Source organism: Trachemys scripta, chromosome 23 (assembly GCF_013100865.1).
Source record: "Trachemys scripta elegans isolate TJP31775 chromosome 23, CAS_Tse_1.0, whole genome shotgun sequence".
NCBI lineage: Eukaryota > Metazoa > Chordata > Testudines > Emydidae > Trachemys > Trachemys scripta.
Genome location: NC_048320.1, coordinates 601,384 through 623,464, shown reverse-complemented (window position 1 = coordinate 623,464; position 22,081 = coordinate 601,384). Strand labels below are relative to the sequence as shown.

The 22,081-nt window shown below is 45.4% G+C and overlaps 1 protein-coding gene across 1 annotated transcript in view; it reads left to right on the top strand.

The window, feature by feature from the left end:
* Positions 1-746: 746 nt before the first annotated feature.
* The window catches only part of EFTUD2 (elongation factor Tu GTP binding domain containing 2), a gene marked incomplete at its 5' end in the record, with an annotated part of 33,824 nt that continues 12,489 nt past the window's right edge, over positions 747-22,081 (top strand). Inside the window, 15 exon segments of the mRNA XM_034755908.1 lie at positions 747-855; positions 2,316-2,481; positions 2,885-2,963; positions 8,398-8,473; positions 11,406-11,471; positions 11,754-11,789; positions 13,056-13,146; positions 14,863-14,945; positions 15,455-15,621; positions 16,662-16,786; positions 18,287-18,350; positions 18,985-19,075; positions 19,603-19,738; positions 20,395-20,522; positions 21,648-21,841. Of these exon segments, the coding sequence (XP_034611799.1) occupies positions 751-855; positions 2,316-2,481; positions 2,885-2,963; positions 8,398-8,473; positions 11,406-11,471; positions 11,754-11,789; positions 13,056-13,146; positions 14,863-14,945; positions 15,455-15,621; positions 16,662-16,786; positions 18,287-18,350; positions 18,985-19,075; positions 19,603-19,738; positions 20,395-20,522; positions 21,648-21,841 (1,607 nt within the window).

The window sequence follows — 22,081 nt, the reverse complement described above, 5'->3', positions numbered from 1 at the left end:
ATGTGGGGGATTGCAGGGGGCTCTGGGCGAGGTGATGTGGGGTGACCTGGGGGGATGTGGGGTGACGTGGGGGACTGGGGGGATGTGGGGGATTGCAGGGGGCTCTGGGCGAGGTGATGTGGGGTGACCTGGGGGGATGTGGGGTGACGTGGGGGACTGGGGGGATGTGGGGGATTGCAGGGGGCTCTGGGCGAGGTGATGTGGGGGACTGGCAAAAAGGGCTCTGGAGGGGTGTGTGTGCTGGGGTCTGGTAATGTGGGTGGTGCTGGTGATTGGGGCTCGGAAGGATGTTGGGGTGCTGGGGTCTGATGGAAGGGGTGCTGTGGGGGACTTGGCAGAGAGGGGTTATCTGGGGGCACACAGGGTGCTGTGATGGGGGCTTTGGGGAGGATGATGTGTGCCAGCGATGCAGGGTGTTGGCAGAGGGGACTCTAGGGAGGATGATGTGGGGGTGATGTGCTGGGAGTGGCAGGGGTGCAGTGTAGGGTGGGCTCTGGTTGCTGATTAACCAGGGGCTCTAGAGGGGGCGATGTGGGATGGGTGCTGGTGAAGGGGGGCCCTGGAAAGGGCAATGGGGGGGAGCACTGGGTGCTGGCAAAGGGAGTCAGTTATCAAATGTGTTTAACGAATAAACGTAAATGACTGGGTGGAGGGATGGGGGTGGGATGCAGCTTCATCCATGGTGCAGGAAAACAATTGCCTCGATTATTATAGTTACACGTGGCTTTGTCTCTCTTGGTACTTAGCATCATGGACACAGACCTGTATGATGAGTTTGGGAATTACATTGGGCCAGAGCTCGACTCTGACGATGATGATGATGAACTGGGCAGAGAGGCCAAGGATCTTGATGAGGTGCAGTGAGACTTGTGCAAAAAAATCTTAATTTATATTTTCACCAAAATAATGTAATACTGAAATGAAGGTTATTCATGTCTTAAGTTTTCTCCTCCTGCTCTAACCTGTTTCTCCTGAATTTTAATCCTGACTATAGTTATCAACAGATATCTGGTGCAAGCTGAAAAGTAACTATTCCTTCTGTGTCAGTGTCTCCTGTCCCCAGAAAATGATTTCTCTCTCTCTCTCTCTCAAAAAACAAAACAAAAACACCCCATACCACAGCACACTTACTTAGTGTTTTCAAGGAAAACTTTGATGGACCATTACATTTTCTGATTTAGTAGATTTCTAAAAACATAATAAAAATTAAAAATCTAATAAGAAGCTTCCCTCTTGATAGCCAGAAAAAGACAAGGAAATTCAGTTTCCACTTGAATGTGTGAAAAAATAAGAAACTTTCTCTGTTTTAATCGAGTTTCCCTGCTGTTGTACGCTTTCAAATAGGAGCTCCATAGCTTGTGTTTTAAGCAAGATCCTTACACTGAGTCCTTCATTATTTTACTCATACTTTCCGGTGTCTCCCGTTAAGAGATGTTAATACCAACACAGGACACATGTTAATCATGTTTAATACATGACTGGAAGGTGTTCAGAGATTATGATGATGATCTTAGTGTAGGAACATTTATGGAATAGAGGAATATGAGTAGTATTTATATTTATGAAAACAGAAATAGCCACTGATCTGTTTAGGAATTGCTCTTTCACTGTAAAAAATTGCTCTTTCACTTTCTTTGGTAGATCTTTAGTGACCTAAGAAATTGGAACTAATCACTGGGTTGTTCCTTTAAAGTAGTAGAGCTCCTAATGGTGCGAGTATTTATATGCATATGCAAAATAATCATTATTGTAGTAGTGAAATCATAACTCTCACACGTGTGAGGTTTGGGGGTTTAATGCACAGGGTTTGGTAGCCGCACCTTGATGCAGAAGGGGTCTAGTGTGTCTCACTACTTGTACGGCCAGCTTTGGCTACGTTGTGCACGTTGATAAAGGGTATTGGTATCGATTGCTTGCTGTGCAAGCATCACTTGCATGTGGCATTGGTATCTGTTTTAAAGATGACCTACTGTTCATTGTGGCTATCTGGAATGGATTCAAGGTGGAAAAATGGCCTCCAAACCAAAAAGTGGGGGAGCCCCTCAGAACCTTTTTCTGAACCTGACTTTGATCAGTGCCTGATACAGCAAGACTGGGACCTGCACTGTAGTTGCATATGATCTAGATTCTAGTGGTAGTTCTGATGGCCGGATTCTTTTCCAGCTGTGTCAATGACTTAAAGTGTGACCATCAGCAAATCACCTACCCACTCACTGCCTCCAGTTTCCTAACTGTAAAATAGGGATGATAATACTACGGAATTTAATGTTTGTGTAGTGCTCTAAAGAATAGCAAAGTATTGTTCTTGGTTTCAGCTTGATGATGATGATGATGACGATGATATAGGAGATCATGATGAAGATCATCCTGGAATGGAGGTGGTACTGCATGAGGATAAGAAATACTATCCGACTGCTGAAGAGGTTTATGGACCTGAGGTAGAGACCATAGTGCAGGAGGAAGATACCCAGCCTCTCACTGGTGAGTAATGATAGGTTAGTAAATTGTGGGTGTGATCAGGGAGGGCTTCTTAAAACAAACTTGTAAGGGAGAAGGAAAATAGTCTTGCTGCTGGCAGTATCATTAGGGTTAGGGTTAGAGTTTTTTGGCAGTATCATTAGTTTCCTCTCTTCAGAATTCATTCTGGTTAGGGTTTTGTTTCTGTCATTTTAACAGAAGTTCTATTGAGATAGTTCAGAAAGAATAATTTTGTTCATGAGTTACTTTAAAGAAGGCAAATTAAAACTTATTTCAGTTTAGTTTCTGATCCTCTGCACAGCTTAAAGTTTTGTCTACTCTTTATTACAGTGAACCTCTAAAATTAGAGAGAATGTTGGGGCTGAGGGGTACTAAGGAATACCTTTTCATTTTTCTTTGTTTTCAGAGCCTATTATTAAACCTGTGAAAACTAAGAAATTCTCCCTGATGGAGCAGACGTTGCCTGTCACTGTATATGAAATGGAGTGAGTACTGTGTGGCTTTTTCTTTCAAAAGTTCGTATTTGGTTCAAGTAATTCGTACAGTGTATCCTTCGCTTTCCCGTGTTCACAGCCTGAGGGAAGGTAAGAGGGATTGGTATGTACTACTCAGAGGAAAAAGCTGCTCTAGAGTGGAGGTGAAAACGTCTTGTCTTCCAGCATAGGGACACCATCGGCAGAACTGCAAGAGCAGCTGGTTCCCCTTTTTCTAGCTAGAGGGGAGAAGGAAAAAGGTACAAAAGGAATTGAAGCTTCAAAATGCATTCCACTCACTGCACAGCACAGCACGCATAGTGTCCTTACTTCACTAACTTCAGTCCTTAGTTTTCATCATCCCTCCCCAGTTAACGTGGAGTTTGTCAGTCAGAAACCCACACCTTGAATTCACGTAAAACCTATTTTCTTGAGTCACTCAGAAAAAATAGAGAGTCCAGAATCCTGGGTGCTAGTTACAGCCGTCCTACTGACTGTATGAGGCACTTTGTAGATTGTAAGGCCATAAAGGACCATTGTGGTCTTTGACATTCTATATAATGCAGTGTAAGGCATTAAGCAGATCTTGTAGAAAAACATCCAGTCTCAGTTAAAAAATGTCCAGTGATGGAGAATCCATCAAAGCCCCTGATAAATAACTGAAGAGAAACAGTCAAAGGAAAGAGTCCCATTCAGTTACATCACATAAAGGCAGACGACTAAATATTGACAAATTTTATAAGAGCTTGTGTACAAATGCAAGAAGATGGGTGAACTTGAGAGCCTGGTATTAAATGAGGATATTGCTTTACTAGGCATCACAGAAGCTTGGTGGAATGATAACCAATGGGACATGGTAATACCAGGGTACAAAATATACTGGAATAACAAAGTAGGTCGCACTGGTAGGGGACTGGCACTATATGTGAAAGAAAGCATAGAGTCAAATATAGTAAAAATCTTCAATGGATCAAACTGTACCATAGAATCTCAATGGATAGAAATTCTGTGCTTGAATAATAAGAATATAGCTGTAGGAATATACTACTGACCACATGACCAGGATGGTGATGGTAACAGTGAAATGCTCAGGGAGATTAGAGAGACTACAAAAACAGATAATGCAATACAGTGGAGTCGCATCATAGGCGCATTTAACTTATGCGATTTTAACTATAAACGCTTGGCAAAACAAAACAAAAAAACAATTTAAATACTGTACCTGTAGTGCGGGCGATTCCGCCCGCCATTCCACTCAATGAACATTTAACTATACGCGATTTTCACCTTACGCACTGACTTCAGAACCTAATCCCTGCCTAAGATGCGACTCCCCTGTACTTTCAGCTATCCCCATATTGACTGAGTACATGTCATCTCAGGAGTGAATGCAGAGAGACAATTTCTAGACCGCCTTAATGACTGCTTCTTGGAGGAGTTAGTCCCGGAGCCTTCAAGGGGAGAGGCAATTTTGATTTAGTCCTAAGTGGAGCACAGGATCTGGTCCAAGAGGTGAATATAGCTGAACTACTCATGTGGTGACCATAAAGTGACCATAAAGTAATGAAATTTAACATCCTTGTAAGGGGGAAAATACCAAAGAAACCCACCACAGTAGCATTTAACTTCAAAAAAGGGAACTCCACAAACACGGGGAGGCTAGTTAAACAGAAACACAAGAGTGAAATGCCTGCACATTACTTGGAAACTTTTTAAAAACACCACGATAGAAGCTGCAACTATATCTATGGCCCAAATAAAAAAGAGGGGAAAAAACAGTAAGAAGATCAAAAAAAGCCACCATGGCTAAACAACAGAATAAAAAAGGCAGAGACAAAAGGCATCCTTTAAAAATCGGAAGTCAAATCCTAGTGAGGAAAATGAAAAGGAACATAAACTCTGGCAAGCCAAGTGTAAAAGTATAATTAGGCAGACCAAAAAAAGAATTTGAAGAGTAACTAGCAAAAGACGCAAAAACGTAACAATCTGAAGCAGGAAGCTGCCAAACAATCAGTGGGGCCACTGGACGATTGAGGAGCTAAAGGAGCACTCAAGGAATACGTGGCAATTGCAGAAGCTAAATGAATTCCTTGCATCCGTCTTCTGATCTGAGGGGAGATTCAAACTCCTGAGTTGTTCTTTTTAGGTGATAGATCTGAGGAACTGTACCAGATTGAGGTGTCAATAGAGGAGGTGAATAGGAAGGTTCCCCAAGGATCTGTACTGGGCCCTGTACTGTTCAACATACTCATAAATAAGGCTAAGATTTAGTCATGGGTATTTTTAGCAAAAGTAATGGACAGGTCACTAAACAAAAATTCACTGCCCCTGTCCATAACTTTTTTTACTATAAATGCCCCTGACTAAATCTTAGCTGCTCCTGGGACATCGCTGCTCTGGAAAAATGGATAAACAGTGAGGTGGCAAAGTGTGCAGATGATACTAAACTACTTCAGAGAGTTAAGTCCAAAGCAGATTGTGAAGAGTTATAAAGGGGTCTCATAAAACTGGGTGACTGGGCAAGAAAATGGCAGATGAAATTCAGTATTGATAAATGCAAAGTAATGTCCATAGAAAACATAATCCCAACCATACATAGAAAATGATGAGGTCTAAATTAGCTGTTACCACTCAAGAAAGAGATCTTGGAGTCATTGTGGATAGTTCTCTGAAATCATCTGCTCAGTGTGCAGCAGTACTCAGACAAGCTTGCAGAATGTTACGAACCATTAAGAAGACAGAAAATATCATCATGCCCCTATATAAATGCATGGCACCCCACTCTGAAAAAGTGCAGAGGAAGGCAACAAAAATGATTAGGGGTATGGAACAAGCTTGCATATGAGGAGACATTAAAAGGCTGAGACTCTTCAGCTTGGAAAAGAGACGACTGGGGGAATAGGACAGAGGTCTATAAAATCATGACTGGTGTAGAGAAAGTAAATAGGGAAGTATTATTATTTATCCCTTCACATAACACTCAAACCAGGGATTGCCCTATGAAATTAGCATACAGCAGGTTTAAAACAAACATAAGGAAGTACTTCTTCACACAACACATAGTCAACCTGGGGAACTTGTTGCCAGGGGATTTTGTGAAGGCCGAAAGTATAACTGGGTTAAAAAAAGATTAGATAAGTTCCTGGAGGATAGGTCCATCAGTGGCTATTAGCCTCTTGCTCCGGGTGTCCCTAAACCTCTGATTACTAGAATCTGGGAATGGATGACAATGGATCACTCAATAAATTGCCCTGTTCTGTCATTCCCTCTGAAGCATTTAGCATTGGCTACTGTCAGAAGACCAACATATTGGCCTAGAAGGGCCATTGTCCATTTTTATGTTCTTACGTTAAAGTTCTTACAGTGATTAATTACCCTCGCTGTTAAAAAATTGTGCCTTATTTCTGGTCTGAATTTGTTTAGCTTCAACTTCCAGCCATTGGATCTTGTTATATCTGTCTGCTCGATTGAAGAGTCTGTTATTACATTTCTGTTCCCCACAAAGGTCCTTATAGACTATGATCAATTTATCCCTTAACCTTCTGTTGGATAAACTAAATAGAGTTAGCTCCTCAAGTCTATCACTAGACAATATTTTGTCCAATCCTTTAATCATTGTCATGGCTCCTCTCTGAACCCTCTCCAATTTATCAACATTCTCCTTGAATTGTCCAGAACTGAACACAGTATTCCAGCAGTAATTGCACCAGTGCCAGATACAAAGGTAATATAATCTCTCTACTCCTTCTCAAGATTCCCCCGGTTTATACATCCCAGGATCACATTAGCTCTTTTGGCCACAACATCACACTGGGAGCTCCGTAGATTATCCACCATTGACCCTCATGTTCTTTTCAGAATCGCTGCTTCCCAGGATAGAGTCCCCCATCCTAAAAATATGGCATCCATTCTGTGTTCCTAGCCATATAAAAATGCATATTTTTTGCTTGCCTCCAGCTTATCAAGTGATCCATGTCACTTTGTATCGATGACCTAGTCTCTTCATTTACCACTTCTCCAATCTTGGTGTCACCTGCAAATTTTGTTAGTGCATATTTTGTTTTCATACAGGTCGTTAAATAGCATAGGGCAAAGAACTGTGGAATGCCTTTAGAAGCGCACATGCTCAGTCATGATTCCCCACTTAGTTACATTTGGAGACCTGTCTCTTAGTTTTTAATCCATATGTGCCATGTTGATCTCGTATCATTCTAGTTACTTAAACAAAACGTCATGCAGTACCAAGTCAGATGTGTTACCGAAGGGATCAACATTTATTACCTTTTATGCTGAACTTGATAGTGGTTTGAAGGGATTATACATTAATTTGACAATATTTATTTTCCATAAATCAATGTTACTTGGCATTAATTATATTAATCTCCTTTAATTCTTCTTGAGCCCTATATCAGCCATTCCATTATCTTGTCAAGGTGACGGGTCTCTATAATTAACTGGATCTTCCCCTTTTTAAATGTTAGCACAACATTAGCTTTCTTTCAGTCTTTTAGAACTTCCCCAGTGTTCCAAGAGTTACTGAAAATCAACATTAACGGTCCAGCAAGCTTCTTGGCCAGTTCTTTTAAAATTCTTGGATCCGAGTTCTCTGGACCTGATTTAAAATATCTAGCTTTAGTAGTATCAGAGGGGTAGCCGTGTTAGTCTGAATCTGTAAAAAGCAACAGAGGGTCCTGTGGCACCTTTGAGACTAACAGAAGTACTGGGAGCATAAGCTTTCGTGGGTAAGAACCTCACTTCTTCAGATGCAAGTAATGGAAATCTCCAGAGGCAGGTATATATCAGTGTGGAGATAATGAGGTTAGTTCAATCAGGGAGGGTGAGGTGATAGCAATGGATTTTTCACCTTTCAGTCCATTTGGTATGATGTCCATCCGTTTGCATTTGGAAAGGAAGATGATATTTGTCTGTATTTGTGCAAGTTTCTTCATGAGGTTGATAGATTTCCATTCCATACGGCTAAATGCAGTGCCTTGCATGGTGTCAAGTATCAGAGGGGTAGCCGTGTTAGTCTGAATCTGTAAAAAGCAACAGAGGGTCCTTTAGTAGCTTTAGTAGCTGTTGTTTAGCGGTCCTGTTGGAATGGAAAGTGTATTGTCATCATCGTATGATATAAATACATCATCTGTTTTTCCCAAAGCACAGAACAGAAATATTTATTGAACACTTCCACCTTTTCAGCACTGTTTTTGACAATTCTATCATTTCATCTAGCATTGGTCCAATACTTAATCTCTGTGGGTCAGCTTCCCAGTCTGTGAACTGAGGATGTTTACCTACCTGGCAGGGAGCTAGGAGAATGAATGTTCTAAAGCACTTCAAGACCCTGGGATGAAAGATGCAATTGAAGTGCCAGGTCTTACTGGGGGATCGTACTGTGGGCAGAATAGAAGCAGCTAACTGTCATTTGTTTCTTCCCTTCCTCTAGTTTCCTGGCAGATCTGATGGACAACTCTGAGCTGATTCGGAATGTGACCCTGTGCGGGCATCTCCACCATGGCAAGGTACAATGAATACAGGGCTGTGCCTAACTGAGGACAGTGTGTGTCTTCTGTGTTAATGAATCAGCTGGTGCTGTTGAAGGATAACAGCGCACTTGTGCAGGGACGTGCCTTGCTAATAGTGCCTATGTGAGAGCTCACTGGTTCACAGTAGTGACTGTTTTTTGATTAGGAGGCCAAGTTGATTGTTGATAGTCTCTCAGCGGTTAAAGTAGTAAGCCAGAAGCCAGTTTATGCATTCAGTTCTGTGTGCTCTAGCTAATGCATATGTGGTTATGTAACTCTGCTTTAAGAAGTGATGTGTACACATCAGCTCAGGAGTGTTTGATAGCATATATCAGTTCAATGGGTAGATAAATCTAACCGATTGGGGGAGAGGGGAGCAATACCCTTACCATGGCTTTGTCAAGGCTCCCCTCTGCTGTGATGCCTACAAAACCAGGCCTGCTCCTCACGGCTAGGGAGCTGACAGAGTGTGACAGTCCCTCTTTCCTTCCCTCCTTATCCATCTTTTCCTACTATATTTTTTTTAATGTGGGGTATACATTTAAGTTGAGCCTCTATTAAGGTGTCCTTTAAAAGTTTCCATGCAGCTTGCAGAGATTTTACTTTTGGTACTGTACCTTTTAATTTCTGTTTCACTAACCATCTCATTTTTGTGTAGTTCCCCTTTCTGAAATTAAATGCTACAGTGTTGGGCTGCTGTGGTGTTTTCCCCGCCACAGAGATGGTAAATTTAATTATATTATGGTCACTATTACCAAGCAGTTCAGCTATATTCACCTGTTGGACCAGATCCTGTGCTCCACTTAGGACTAAATCAAGCATTGCTTCTCCCCTTGTGGGTTCCAGGACTAGCTGCTCCAAGAAGCAGTCATTTAAGGTGTCAAGAAACTTTATCTCAGCATCCCTTCCTGAGGTGATATGAACCCAGTCAATATGGGGATAGTTGAAATCTCCCAATCCATAGAGATTCTGTGGTACAGTTTGGTTCATTTAAGATTTTTACTTCATTTGATTCTACGCTTTCTTTCACATATAGTGCCATTCCCTCACCAGCACGACCTGTTCTGTCCTTCCAATATATTTTGTACCCTTGTATTACTGTGTCCCATTGATTATCCTCATTCCACCAAGTTTCTGTGATGTCTGTTATAGCAATCTCCTCATTTAACACGAGGCACTCTAGTTCATGCATCTTATCATTTAGACTTCTACCATTGGCATGTAAGCACTTTAAAAACTTGTCCCTTTTTAGCTGCCTGCCATCACTTGATGTAATTGAATGGGACTGTTTTTCATTTGACTGTTTCTCTTCAGATCCTACCTGTATTTTATGATCCTCCATCCTCTCCTTCTTATTAGGACATAGGGAATCTCCATTTATAGATCCTCCTCTAAGGGATGTCCGAACCACGTGCTCCTCTGCACCTGTCAGCTTTTCCCCAGCCCTTAGTTTAAAAACTGCTTTATGGCCTTTTTAATTTTAAGCTCCAGCAATCTGGTTCCATTTTGGTTTAGGTGGAGCCCATCCTTTCTGTATAGACTCCCTCTTTCCCAAAAGTTTCCCCAGTTCCCAATAAACCTAAACCCCTCCTCCATACACCAGCATCTCATCCATGCATTGAGACCCTGCAGTTCTGCCTGTCTGTCTGGTCCTGCGCATGGAATTAGAAGCATTTAAGAGAATGCTACCATGGGGTTCCTGGCCTTCAGTTCCTTACCTAGCAGCCTAAATTTGGCCTCCAGGACCTCTCTCCTATCCTTCCCTATGTCATTGGTACCTACATGTACCACGACCACCGGCTCCTCCCCAGCACTACACATAAGTCTATCTAGATGTCTCGAGAGATCTGCAACCTTCGCAGCAGGCAGGCAAGTCACCATGTGGTTCTCCCGGTCATCTCAAACCCGGCTATCTATGTTTCTAATGATCAAATCACCCATTACTAATACCCGTCTCTTCCTAATAACTGGAGTTCCCTCCCCCGGAGAGGTAACCTCAGTGCAAGAGGATACCCCAACATCATCTGGAAGAATGGTCCTAACTATGGGATCATTTATTTCTGCTCCAATTGGATGTTCTCCATCCCTGAGGCTTTCATCCTCCTCAACAGCACAGAGGCTGTCATCTATGTACCTCTCTGTCTCCCTTAGCTCCTCCAGCTCGGCCACCTTGGCCTCCAAAACCCGTACACAGTCTCTGAGGGCCAGGAGCTCCTTGCACCGAATGCATACATACACCACCAGCCCATAGGGCCTCTGAGGGCCAGGAGCTCCTTGCACCGAATGCATACATACACCACCAGCCCATAGGGCAGGTAATCAGACATGCTGCATTGGGTGCAATAAACTGGGTAGCCCCCACTCTGTTGCTGGACTTCTGCCTGCATTCTCTTTTTACTTCTGCAGCTGGTTCCTTTGTTGTTGTTTTTGTTTTTATATGGGGATGTTTTGTAGCATAAGTTTAAAGAAGTTTAAGAAATGTTAAGTGGTATGTAGCGCCCCCACCATCACGCTCCCCCTGTAAACTCCCTCACAAAACTCCCCTGTTAGCTGCTCCTGTTCACTAGCTTCTCTGGTTGCTTAGGAGGGGTCTTTTTAAAGCCCTACTCTTCCTGAGTAGCCCCACCCCCTGGTTAAGGGTTGTTCGTGACCCTTCATCTCTTATGTGTTTTAGATTGGAAGCCCTTTGGGGCTCAAACTATATCTATTTATGTTTGAACTGGTGCCCAAACAGTGGGGCCCCCATCCTGAGTGGGCCCATAGTAAAACTGTAGTAGTAGTAATGATCTGTCAGTTACTTTATCGCTACTCGCTAGTCTGATAGTTTTAGTCCCTTGAGAGATTAAAATAGCAAAGATTTGGTGGCCATCTGTATCTGTTTATCACCCATAAGGTCACCTTGGTTTTTCTTGCCTTTTGATACTTTCAGACTTGTTTTGTGGATTGCCTGATAGAGCAGACGCACCCAGAGATCAGGAAGCGCTACGACCAGGATGTAAGTGGCATCTTAGTATGTTCTGATCGTTTGGGATGACGGGAGGGCAGAGGGTGCTCACATTCAAATGGAGAGATTCTGTGCATGAGGGAGAATGCGATCTAAAGGTTAGAGCCGAGAACTGGAAACCAGGCTCCTGGGTTCTGTTCCTAGCTGTGCCATTTATTTACTGTGTTAGGAAGCGATGGCTGTTTACATATAACTATTTCAGACTTTAAAATGTTTGATATAAAAACGTCTTGTTTCATGATCTGACCCGGAGAACTGTCTCTGTTTCTGCAGCTTTGCTACACTGACATACTGTTCACGGAGCAAGAGGTGAGTACACCTTGAGATAGGCACTAACTCCGGCAAACTGCGCTCAAGCTGCAGAAAGACATGAAAAAATAAATTCTTCACTCTGAATGCTTCCAAGTGTGACCTCTTGTGCCCTGTATGTTGGGAGGAAAGTTCGTTTTGATTCACTGCACCAGTTGATCTGTAAACCAGGGATCTTATCGCTTAAGGCAATGACAAGCAGATCAAACCTTATCTTCCTTCCATTACTCTTGCCTCCCTATATAAAACCTTAATAGTCACATTTAATTAAATAAAAAAACCTAGTGAAGCTGACCACCTGTGGCAATCTGGTCAATTGTCCTTGTAATTGAAACAGCCAAGAGTTTCTCTGATGCTGAGGCTAACATGGCCAAGGTATTGTTGTGAAAGGGCCATTTGATATCCTGCGTGTTGGAGATAAATGTAAAATTGGTGATGGACGTATTATTTGGATGGAAGACCAGTGAATGCTGAAGTGTGTGTACCAAGAAAGGCCACTACGCGTTTGGCAATCACATGGTAACCAAAAGCCTCAGTGGCACAGTAAGGTCAGACAGACTCCTTAAGAATGCGGGTGGCATTCGATCCGCAAGGAGGCCGTGTCCCTGGGAGATTTGCCGTGATGATGATGATGATGACGGTTATAAACATAAACTCTAATTTTGGAGGCTGTCCCAGTGGCACAAGTGGGTTCAGTCTGTGAAGGGAAGGCGCAGGGCAGGGGTTATTGGCTGAGATCGGAATAAACAGATTCTATTTTTCATAAACCCTGGGCTTTCTGGGATTTGAACCTTTAGACTGGGGTCTTTGGTTATATTTAACAAAAAAAAAACCTGGGTCATACTGATTACATGTTGGTGCAGGGTCATGTCTGGGTCCGTTCTGTGAACATGGTATTTCCATCCCTTCGCTGTTTCTTTACACTGCCTATGGGCAGAGCTCATGTGTCAGGGCATGACCTGCGGACAGCAGCGAGAAGGGAGGCAGAAGGAATTTATTCTCCCATGTATAGCATTGCACTGTTAGCTGAGTACAGTATTCAGGAGATTTCTCCTCGGATGAACGGGGTGTTGGCTACTGCTAGAGCAAGTTCACTGGGTGTCTGGATCAACAGCCCAATCCAGTATGATCGGAGATGGGACATTGGGATGGCTGGGCGATTTTCTGTGTCTTGTCTGATGAATTCTCTTTCCATGGCTGACTGCCGCTTCCCCCAGTCATGTTGCACTGTAATTTATCTGCTAATCCTGACTTCATTTCTTTCAGAGGGGTGTTGGCATCAAGAGTACCCCAGTGACTGTGGTTCTACCAGACACCAAGGGGAAATCCTTTCTCTTCAACGTCATGGACACACCAGGTGTGTTGAGCTGATCCAGACACTAAGAAATTTGTGGGCTTATTCCTGGCAATCCTGCTTGAGTTAGTTTCAGTAAAGCCAGTGGTGCTACTGGTGTGAGTAAGAAATGCACGTTTCAGTAAAGACTTCCACAAATGGGCCCCAGTTCACAAAACCTATAGGTCTTCTGAAGGAAGGTGCATAGACATGAATGGAATACTAAAAATATAAACCATTGTCTACCAAAGGAGGGTCTGAGGGGGGCTTTGGAGCTAGGGCATAATGGGGTTTTGCGCCAAACCAGTTTACATTTTCTCAAATCCAATGTCTGTCTATTTAAATCTCACAGACCAGTTTGTCAGTTCAGACTTTATAAAGTGCAATGACACACTGAAAAGTTTCCCTTCAAGGATGCCATCCTGGGGTTTCATGTTTAATCTTAGTGATTCCATTTCAGCCTAACAGAGCTTCAAATCTGACCTTCCAGCTGGTTGCTCTCTGCTTCTGAAAACACTACCAGCTATAGAGGGATTTTGCAGCTGGAATTTAGCTGGTAGTTTTTTGTTTCTGATGCTTAAGGCAGCATAGGCTTCAGCTCATGCTCTCGTAGCTGGACTAGTTCCTTCAGGGCTAATAGGACTGAGAACATTGCTCTCTCTCTTTTTCGAGGTCAGACAAGATGATCAGAATGGTCCCTTGTTGGCCTTAGAACCTATGAAACTTGTTTGTGTCTGAGCTGTATCAGCAGAGGTGACTTAAATATATGGGAAGTAGATGTGTGGCCAGATTTTCAAGGTCTCGGCACCCACGTTTGAGCCGGATTTTTCCAAAGTGCAATTGTGAGACTTACGCTTAGGTTTTCAGAAGAACTTGGTGCCTGACGTACTGAGCTCTTCTGAATAGATGGCCCATTTGGGCAAGAAAGTGAAATGCATTCATTCCTGCTCTAACCAGAGTCACACTTCTGCTTCTGATGTATGGAGACTGGAGACTGACCCAGCGCATTACAAAATAACACCGCGGCTGTGTCCAAAGGGCTTTCAGTCTGAGCCAAGGAGAGACAAGCACAGAAGACACCAAAAGAGGGAGGAGGGTTTTGCAGGGATTATGTTGGTTACTGCCCAGCTCTGCTCCTTAACCTAGTTCGTTAGGGGGAGGGATAGCTCAGTGGTTTGAGCTTTGGCCTGGGTTGTGAGTTCAATCCTTGAGGGGGCCATTTAGGGCTCTGGGGCCAAAAAAAAATAAATAAAAACGGTCAGGGACAGTACTTGGTCCTGCTAGTGAAGGCAGGGGACTGGACTCAGTGACCTTTCAAGGTCCCTTCCAGTTCTATGAGATGGGTATATCTCCATATATTATTTATTATATTATTCACCGCTCTGAAATTACTACTTTAATTACCACCTTTCCTCGGGCATTTACACAAAGCTTTGGGGATAGAGTTACAATTGCAAACAGATGACTATTAAAAACAACATTAGTAGCCTGCTGTAGTATCAAAAATCAGCATTAGACAGTGTGGAAGGTCCTTATACACAATGTTGGCAACAGTGCCCTTGCTAGATTAACTGAGGTGCTTTCTGCAAGGCAAAGGAACACCATTCTTCTCACCCCTGCCCTCTGGAGTGCAAGCTTGTGACCAATGACAGGTCCCCATAGCTGGGGGCAGCTTTCCCACTCCAGCGAGTGAGCTCTGTGAACTGGGATCACTGAGCTTTGATTGCTTTTGTTTTGAAGGCCATGTGAACTTTTCTGATGAGGTTACTGCCGGACTTCGTATTTCGGACGGAGTTGTGCTTTTCATTGATGCGGCCGAGGGGGTAAGTGTTAGTCTCTTTTACCCCCTGTGGATGTATTTCAGAATCTCTTGGCCTCCTTGATCCTGACTTCAATCTAGCTGAAGCAATCTGTGTAGAGTTCACTTGCATGAGTGAGGGGGCTCTTTGGAGGCTGATTTAGAAAGGGGAGCATTTTCTAGCTATTGAAGCAGAGAGTCATGGCTCCTGGGTTCTATTTCCAGGTCTGACACTGATGCACTGTGACTTTGGACTACTCGCTTAACTACTTTGTACCTCCACTTCCCCCCACATCTGAAATAAAGATAATTATTTATATCAGAGGGGTTGGAAGGGGTGACTTAAAGGAATGCTGTGGGGTTAAACACACACTTCTAAAATTCAAATTATTAGCAGGTCACTGGTGGCCGAGCTTAGACTTTTCTACAGGCTGCTGGCCTCTTGGGTAAGGGTCACTGCTTTGTCTGTCACGCCCCATGTAACATGGTATCAAGGGCTTTAGCTCGTCTGGTGATGCTCCTTGTTTTCCGCAGGTTATGCTGAACACAGAGAGGCTGATCAAACACGCAGTGCAGGAGAGGCTGGCAGTGACCGTGTGCATTAATAAGATAGATCGGCTGATCCTGGAGCTGAAGCTTCCCCCCACCGATGCCTATTACAAACTCCGACACATAGTAGATGAGGTCAACGGCTTGATCAGGTACAGATTTGTGGGGGGGTGGTCATTGGAGCATGGTATCCTTGGCTCACTTAGTCCATCTTGGAGTTCTGTGTTTAAGCATCGCTCATGCTAAAATCAAAAGTATAAGTCATTACAGTTGCATGTCATGGAATGGTTTCCACCTATGGAATGCACTAGTGCATGCACTAGACACGTAACTTGGAATGGATTTGTTCACTTAACACACATTTGGTGGAGAGGACTTCACTCTTCTACAGCGTGTGCATGTAATTTTTTGGGGGAGGGTGCGGGGGGACTGGCCCTTCCCCTTCCCTGGTGTTTTGACAGGGCCAGCCTGTCCCATGGTGGATGTCCTCAAAATGGTATGAAGCCCTAGATAATTTTTTAGAGACTGGGCTGAGATTTTTTCAAAGCTGACCAAGGGATTTGAGTGTCCAATTTCCATTAAAAGGTAATGGGATTTGGGCATCCCAATCTGCTAAATCCACTGTGAAGTAGTGCTGTCTCTCAAGCCGCCCTGCGTACGGCTGTGCCCCTGGTGCCGTGGGGCCCGTGCTGAACAGGGCAGAGGGGGAGGAAGGCAGTATTTCACTGCTCTCCATACACACCATGTGTTACTGCCTGCTGCTTTAACGGGCACCCTACAGAGCAGCACTGGCAGTTGGGTTAGTGGCATGTTGCAGATTCACATTTTCATTTTATTCCATCCCTGCTTTGTTTGTCCTCTGTTGGTCTCTTCCCCTCAATTGTCCAAACGTTTTTTTTCCTTCTCCATTGTTTGATGTGTTTTAAAAAGAGAAAACAATAGTTAATTAAACTGCAAAACACCTGTGGATGGAGAGAGAGAGTGAGTGTGTGTGTGTGTCAGTCAACCAACCCACCCTACAACACATCTCCTTAGTGCTGGAGCCCTCTTGTAGGCCCCTGTGGGCAGTGCAGAGTTCCTCCAATGGTTTGGGTTTAGGTTCATTGACAGTGTCTTTCTCTGTTTAGAGCTCCAGTCTTTGCTCCATCACGCTATAGAATTATGCTGTACATAAAAGCTTTCTCTGTTTCAGCATGTATTCCACTGACGAGAACCTGATCCTCTCCCCTCTTTTGGGGAACGTCTGCTTCTCCAGTTCCCAGTACAGCATCTGCTTCACGCTTGGCTCCTTTGCAAAGATTTATGCAGACACGTTTGGTAAGACTCAGCCAAAAACCATGCACACATCAACATCTCAAGTCCCATTCATTTCTGTGGAGCCCTTTCAAGTACTTACAGCAGCTCAGGTCTCTGCTGGCTCGTGTATGCACTTACATGCTAGCACAGGCACTCAGAAACATTTAAGGAGCTAAGAGTTATTGCAGAGCCCAATTGGGGTATTTCTCACCAGCCACTTTCTGGTTGTTGAGGAACCCGGAATCCCGATGAGGAACATTGCTGGATAAATATTTTCTCCTGTAATTCTTTATCTTGTAAATATTGGAATGGGTGGTTCGTATGTCTATAGTGGAGAAAACCCACTGTCGCTGTTCTAGATAAACGCTTGCGTACGTGCTGCACTCTGCATGGGGTAACAAAATGGTTCAGAGCTGAAAGGGTTAAGAATCTTTCAGCGTTGCCATGAGGAAAGCCCTGTTCTCCGGATTTGAGACTCAGCTGTATGGAGGCGGAAGCTTGGCCCTGGGGGGTCTTGCCCTCTAGCTGCCCCCTGAATCTTTTTTATGTAACTGTCCTGGCTGTGGTTTGCATCTCTGCTCCCTCGATGCCAGCCTGAGGCGGTCTGTCTGCTTTGAAAGAGCTTAGCCTGGCCAGCTCGAACTCGGCGAGTCCCCGGTTTGCAATGTTCCACGGGGCTGCAGTTGTGGTGAAGTTGGGATCGAGGAGGTGCTGCCAGGCAGCTGGCCCAACTTTGGGGGGGCATGAAAAGCAGCCTTTGTTCAGAGATCAGGGGGCTGACGCTCTCGTGCACCATAAGATGGAATAAACAAGATCCTCTTTCATTGTGACATCCTTTGGTTTTCCCGACTCTCAGACTAATTTAGCATGCGGGCAGCGGTTGGTCAGGCACGCTAATGGACTGTCCTCTTAGTGGAAGTGGTGTGAGTGGGTGCTGATGTCTTATCACTTGTAAACTCAGCATGACGTGAAATCTAGAGCTACAGTCCCGCCTATTCCGGGAGCATTTGAGGAGGGATATTCATGTGTGGATTTAAGATCTAAAAGCTAGGGAAGAGAGGGAGAGGGGATGCTGAGAGATGCTCCTAGGCAGAAAATATTGCAATGAGCCTGGGCAGGAGATGGAGATCATGCTATGCCAGCTGCTCTCCAGTGCTTAGCTTGAGACGTTAAGTCAGTTGGAGAGCGAGTGGATCCAGTTAGTCGGCTCTTTTCAGTCGTAATTTTTCTGAGAGAGTTCCAGTGTCCCTTGGAACTGAACAAACTCCCTGGGCCCTGACTGATCCCCTTGTCAGCAGTCAGGCCACAGACCCCGCACTCCCTTCTCACCCCTGCATGGTTTTCCTGCTGAGGGTTGGTGTCAGGGAATCTTGCCTGAATTTCAGCCTGGAGAGCTGTGGAGCCAGCGCCCTTCTGCAGCTCTGAACTCCCTTGACCATTTACAAAGAAAACATGACCCCATGAGTGGAGAGAGGTATTTCATCGTGTGATAGCCGAGGTTATTTCTTTATTCCCTTGTAGGAGACATCAATTACCAGGAGTTTGCAAAGCGGCTTTGGGGTGACATCTACTTCAACCCCAAGACGTACGTAGTGTTTTTAATGATCTTTGTTCACCAGCTTTCTTACTGTCCAAGCAGCATCTCTTGCCCTCCCCCCCATCCTGTAGAACAACAGAGGAGTTGGAAGAGGCCGAGTTGAGCCTCTCCTCTACTAGGTGTGACTCCACATTGCTGTGTGTCCTGCCAATTGGTGGCAGAGCGCTCATGTTCCTCCACAGGCATCGCTAGCTGTCGTTGCCGGGCTTACCCTGGGGCATAGACATGTCTGCTCTAGCTCCCCGGGATTTTGGAGGGGGATGCGGGATGGCATGGGGCTCGATTTCCTGTTTTTCTGAGTGGTTGTGGATACCTTGGAGGGGTTGCAGGTTCAATTCCTAGGGACCACCAGTTCCTACTAAATGCCCATGAGGGTTCATTGGGGTCTCTTTTTTTGAATAATGTGTATAGCTCCATAGGAGTGCACGGAGCTCCCCGGGACAGGTCAGGTCAGATTCCCTGCCCTGCAGATCTTACACTCTGCGTAAGGACCAGGAAAGGAAGGGGGAAGTACGAATATCCAGGCACGCAGGGGCTAGTGTACATATCACAGAGGTCATAGTGCTTTTGGGTGGCAGAGCATCTTCCATTCACATCTTTCCTTTTGGCTTTTCCTGCACAGACGAAAGTTCACTAAAAAGGCCCCGACCAGCAGTTCCCAGCGGAGCTTTGTGGAGTTTGTCCTAGAGCCCCTGTACAAGATCCTGGCGCAGGTACACGCTTGCTTTCCCCTTTCCTTTCATGTGACTGCAGTACCAAGTAATGGAAGCCTGTAGTATCTGTCACTGAGTGTTTAAAGACTGAACACTAGATGGCGCTACATATGACATCTGTCTGCTGTCCTGTTAGGAAAATTCCACAATCACAAATGTTTGTGTCTGAGGGGGCAGCCCCTTCTCTTCCTGCACCTATTCTGCTCCTCGTTCCAAATACGCCCTCCGTTCATGGTGCTCTCCTCAGCAGGACCTGCACCAGGTGCGCTGGTTTTGGGATGTGTCCCAGTGACCACCAAGTCCTAACTTTAAGCTACCCAACCAGTTTCACTGCAGGAACTAAACTGATCTGAACCCCTCTCCCGGGCTAAAAGGCCAGATGTTAGCAGCAGGCCCCCCCAGTCCTTTCACACTGATGTCCTAGCCCATCGCCATTTGAATGGCTCGGAGGTACCATTGTCTGCACCCGGGAGTCAATGGCAGTGAACCTCTCAGTAACGGTGGTGGTGGTGTGTGCCGTCCCACAGGTGGTTGGTGATGTGGACACCACCCTCCCCCGCACTCTGGATGAGCTGGGCATCCACCTGACCAAAGAGGAGCTGAAGCTAAACATTCGACCCCTGCTAAGGCTTGTCTGCAAGAAGTTCTTCGGGGAGTTCACAGGTAAGTCCTGTTTCTCCCTTGCCAGCTTAACCTGCTGTTGGCAGAGCATTAGGGCTCCGTTTTCAGTGGTGATGTCCCCACGTTGCAGGTTCCCCTCACTTCTCAGTTGGTGCTGGTGGTGTCCATTGCTCCACCAGTCAGGCTGCTTATTTCGGTGCCTACGTTTGAATTTAGAGATGAATTGTCGGTTTCTAGTTTTTAAAGGTCTTGGCCTTTGCATCTAGACTCAGCTGACTGATTTTCGCCTTTGGAGGAAGTGGGACTTAGGTGCCCAGAAGCTCTGGTATAGTTTCCAGGCCATACGTTGTACGTGACATTGATTTGCACTGGGTACAATATGCCAGGAAGTCCCTGAAAATAATTCATTTGCGCACACATGCCCTCAACTCTGCCTTTAGCGTGTTCTCCTGAAAGGCTGCCCCTGAATGCCCCAATGTGCAGTGAAAACCAGTAGGCTGGCTTCCTGTGGAGGTTCGCTGATCCTTCGCCGGCAGCACAGTGTGTCCTGTTGGCAGTTCCAGTATAAGCTCTCCACTCAGGACTGTAGACTGACTAGTCCTCCGGGTTAAAGAAGTCGGGTTTTATTCAAGCCCCCTCAGTGCTAAACTCTGGATTCCTCCACTTAGCAGCATTCTCATGAAGCTCTGCTCTCCTAGGCTTTGTGGACATGTGTGTGCAGCACATTCCCTCCCCAAAGGTGGGAGCCAAGACCAAAATCGAGCACACTTACACCGGCGGCGTCGACTCAGACCTGGGGGAGGCCATGAGCGAGTGTGACCCTGATGTAAGGACCCATTTCACTTATCATTACACCTCCAAAAGCAGCATGGGGTAGCAGAGAAGTCCTCCTTCTCTGGGGTCGGCAAGGCAGCCACCTCCTAGAGAGGCATCCAGCAGCATTTCACAATCTCTCATCTGCTACTGACGCAAATCTCTCTGCTCTGAGAAATTCAGCAGTGTGCCAGGGCAGCCGTAGAGAGAGAGGGTTCTTGGAGAATGTGCAGGGAACGGACAGAACTTCCCAGCAGTTGGGAACTGCACTGTGATGGCTGGATGTTTGGGGCCTTTTGTGAACAATTATTTTGCCATTTTAGATGAAGGTAGATTCTCTGCATGAAAATCTGACCTGAAAAGTTGGTTTGAGCTAGCCTGAGCAGAGTATCTGCCTTTATATTGTCTTTTGTACTAAAGGGATCACTTCTTCAAATGTAGCTTCCTCTGGGGTGGCACTCGGCAGCTGTTTAACAGTCCCACCAATGCTAGACAGCGGCTTAGGAAGGGAAGGGAAGAATTGACCTGTAAATAGTAGATCATCGGCTTTAAACTGCTGAGAGAGAGACAGAGTGCCTTACCCCGGTTAAGGTCTGTGTAACTAGTGAAAATTAATTACCCAAGCAGAGTTTTACCAGTGCAAACGGTCATGAAACCCGGGCATGACCTGGGTTTTGTGTCTCATCTGAAATATGGGACCTCCAGCAGCACAGAAATTCTAGCACCGGGTCTTAGGCTAAGGCGTGACTTGGCAGTTCAGCAATGGCATTCTTCTCTCCAACCCCCCTTTCTAAAGTGGTCCATCCAGGTAGAGGCCTGTCCCAAACTTCTCAGTTTGCAATGTCAGGGATCGTATTGTGAGGTAGCACGGCTACAAGCTTCCATGGTGGTGTCTGCATGAGGAAAGCACCAATCTGCCTCAGTATTCACCGGAGAAATGCACGTAACCATGCTCTTTCAAGGGGTCTGGCCAATGGGGAGGGAATTCCAGGCAGAGGAGGAAAATCAAGGACCCAAAAACTGTTCCTCGTGGATTTTCAGACAGAGTTCCTGATAATCCCACGTGGGTCTAATCGCTGCTTTGTGAGCGTATGTCTTGGGAGTGACTTACTTTGCTTTCTTTTTTTGGGGGGGGAAGGGTCCACTAATGTGTCACACCACGAAAATGTACAGCACAGACGACGGGGTCCAGTTCCACGCCTTTGGCAGGGTGCTGAGTGGGACCATCCATGCAGGGCAGCCCGTGAAGGTACTGGGAGAAAACTACACGTTGGAGGATGAAGAGGATTCCCAGATCTGCACTGTGGGGCGGCTCTGGATCTCGGTGGCAAGGTACCAGGGGATCAGTGAAGAGGACAAACCTCGGGAATCTGGGAGAGGAGTCCCCACTCACTGCTGCTGTTCTTGATGCTGCAGTGTGCGGGAGAAAAGCTCGGGGCTTTGGAGGCGGGGAGGGGCGCATTTAGTGCGGGGGAAAAGTCCCAGATTGACGGACTGGATTGGGGCTCCGTTGAGTTTATGAAATTGATCCAAAATGCCCGTTGAGCCCCAAAGATCTTGCAATGGGAGAGG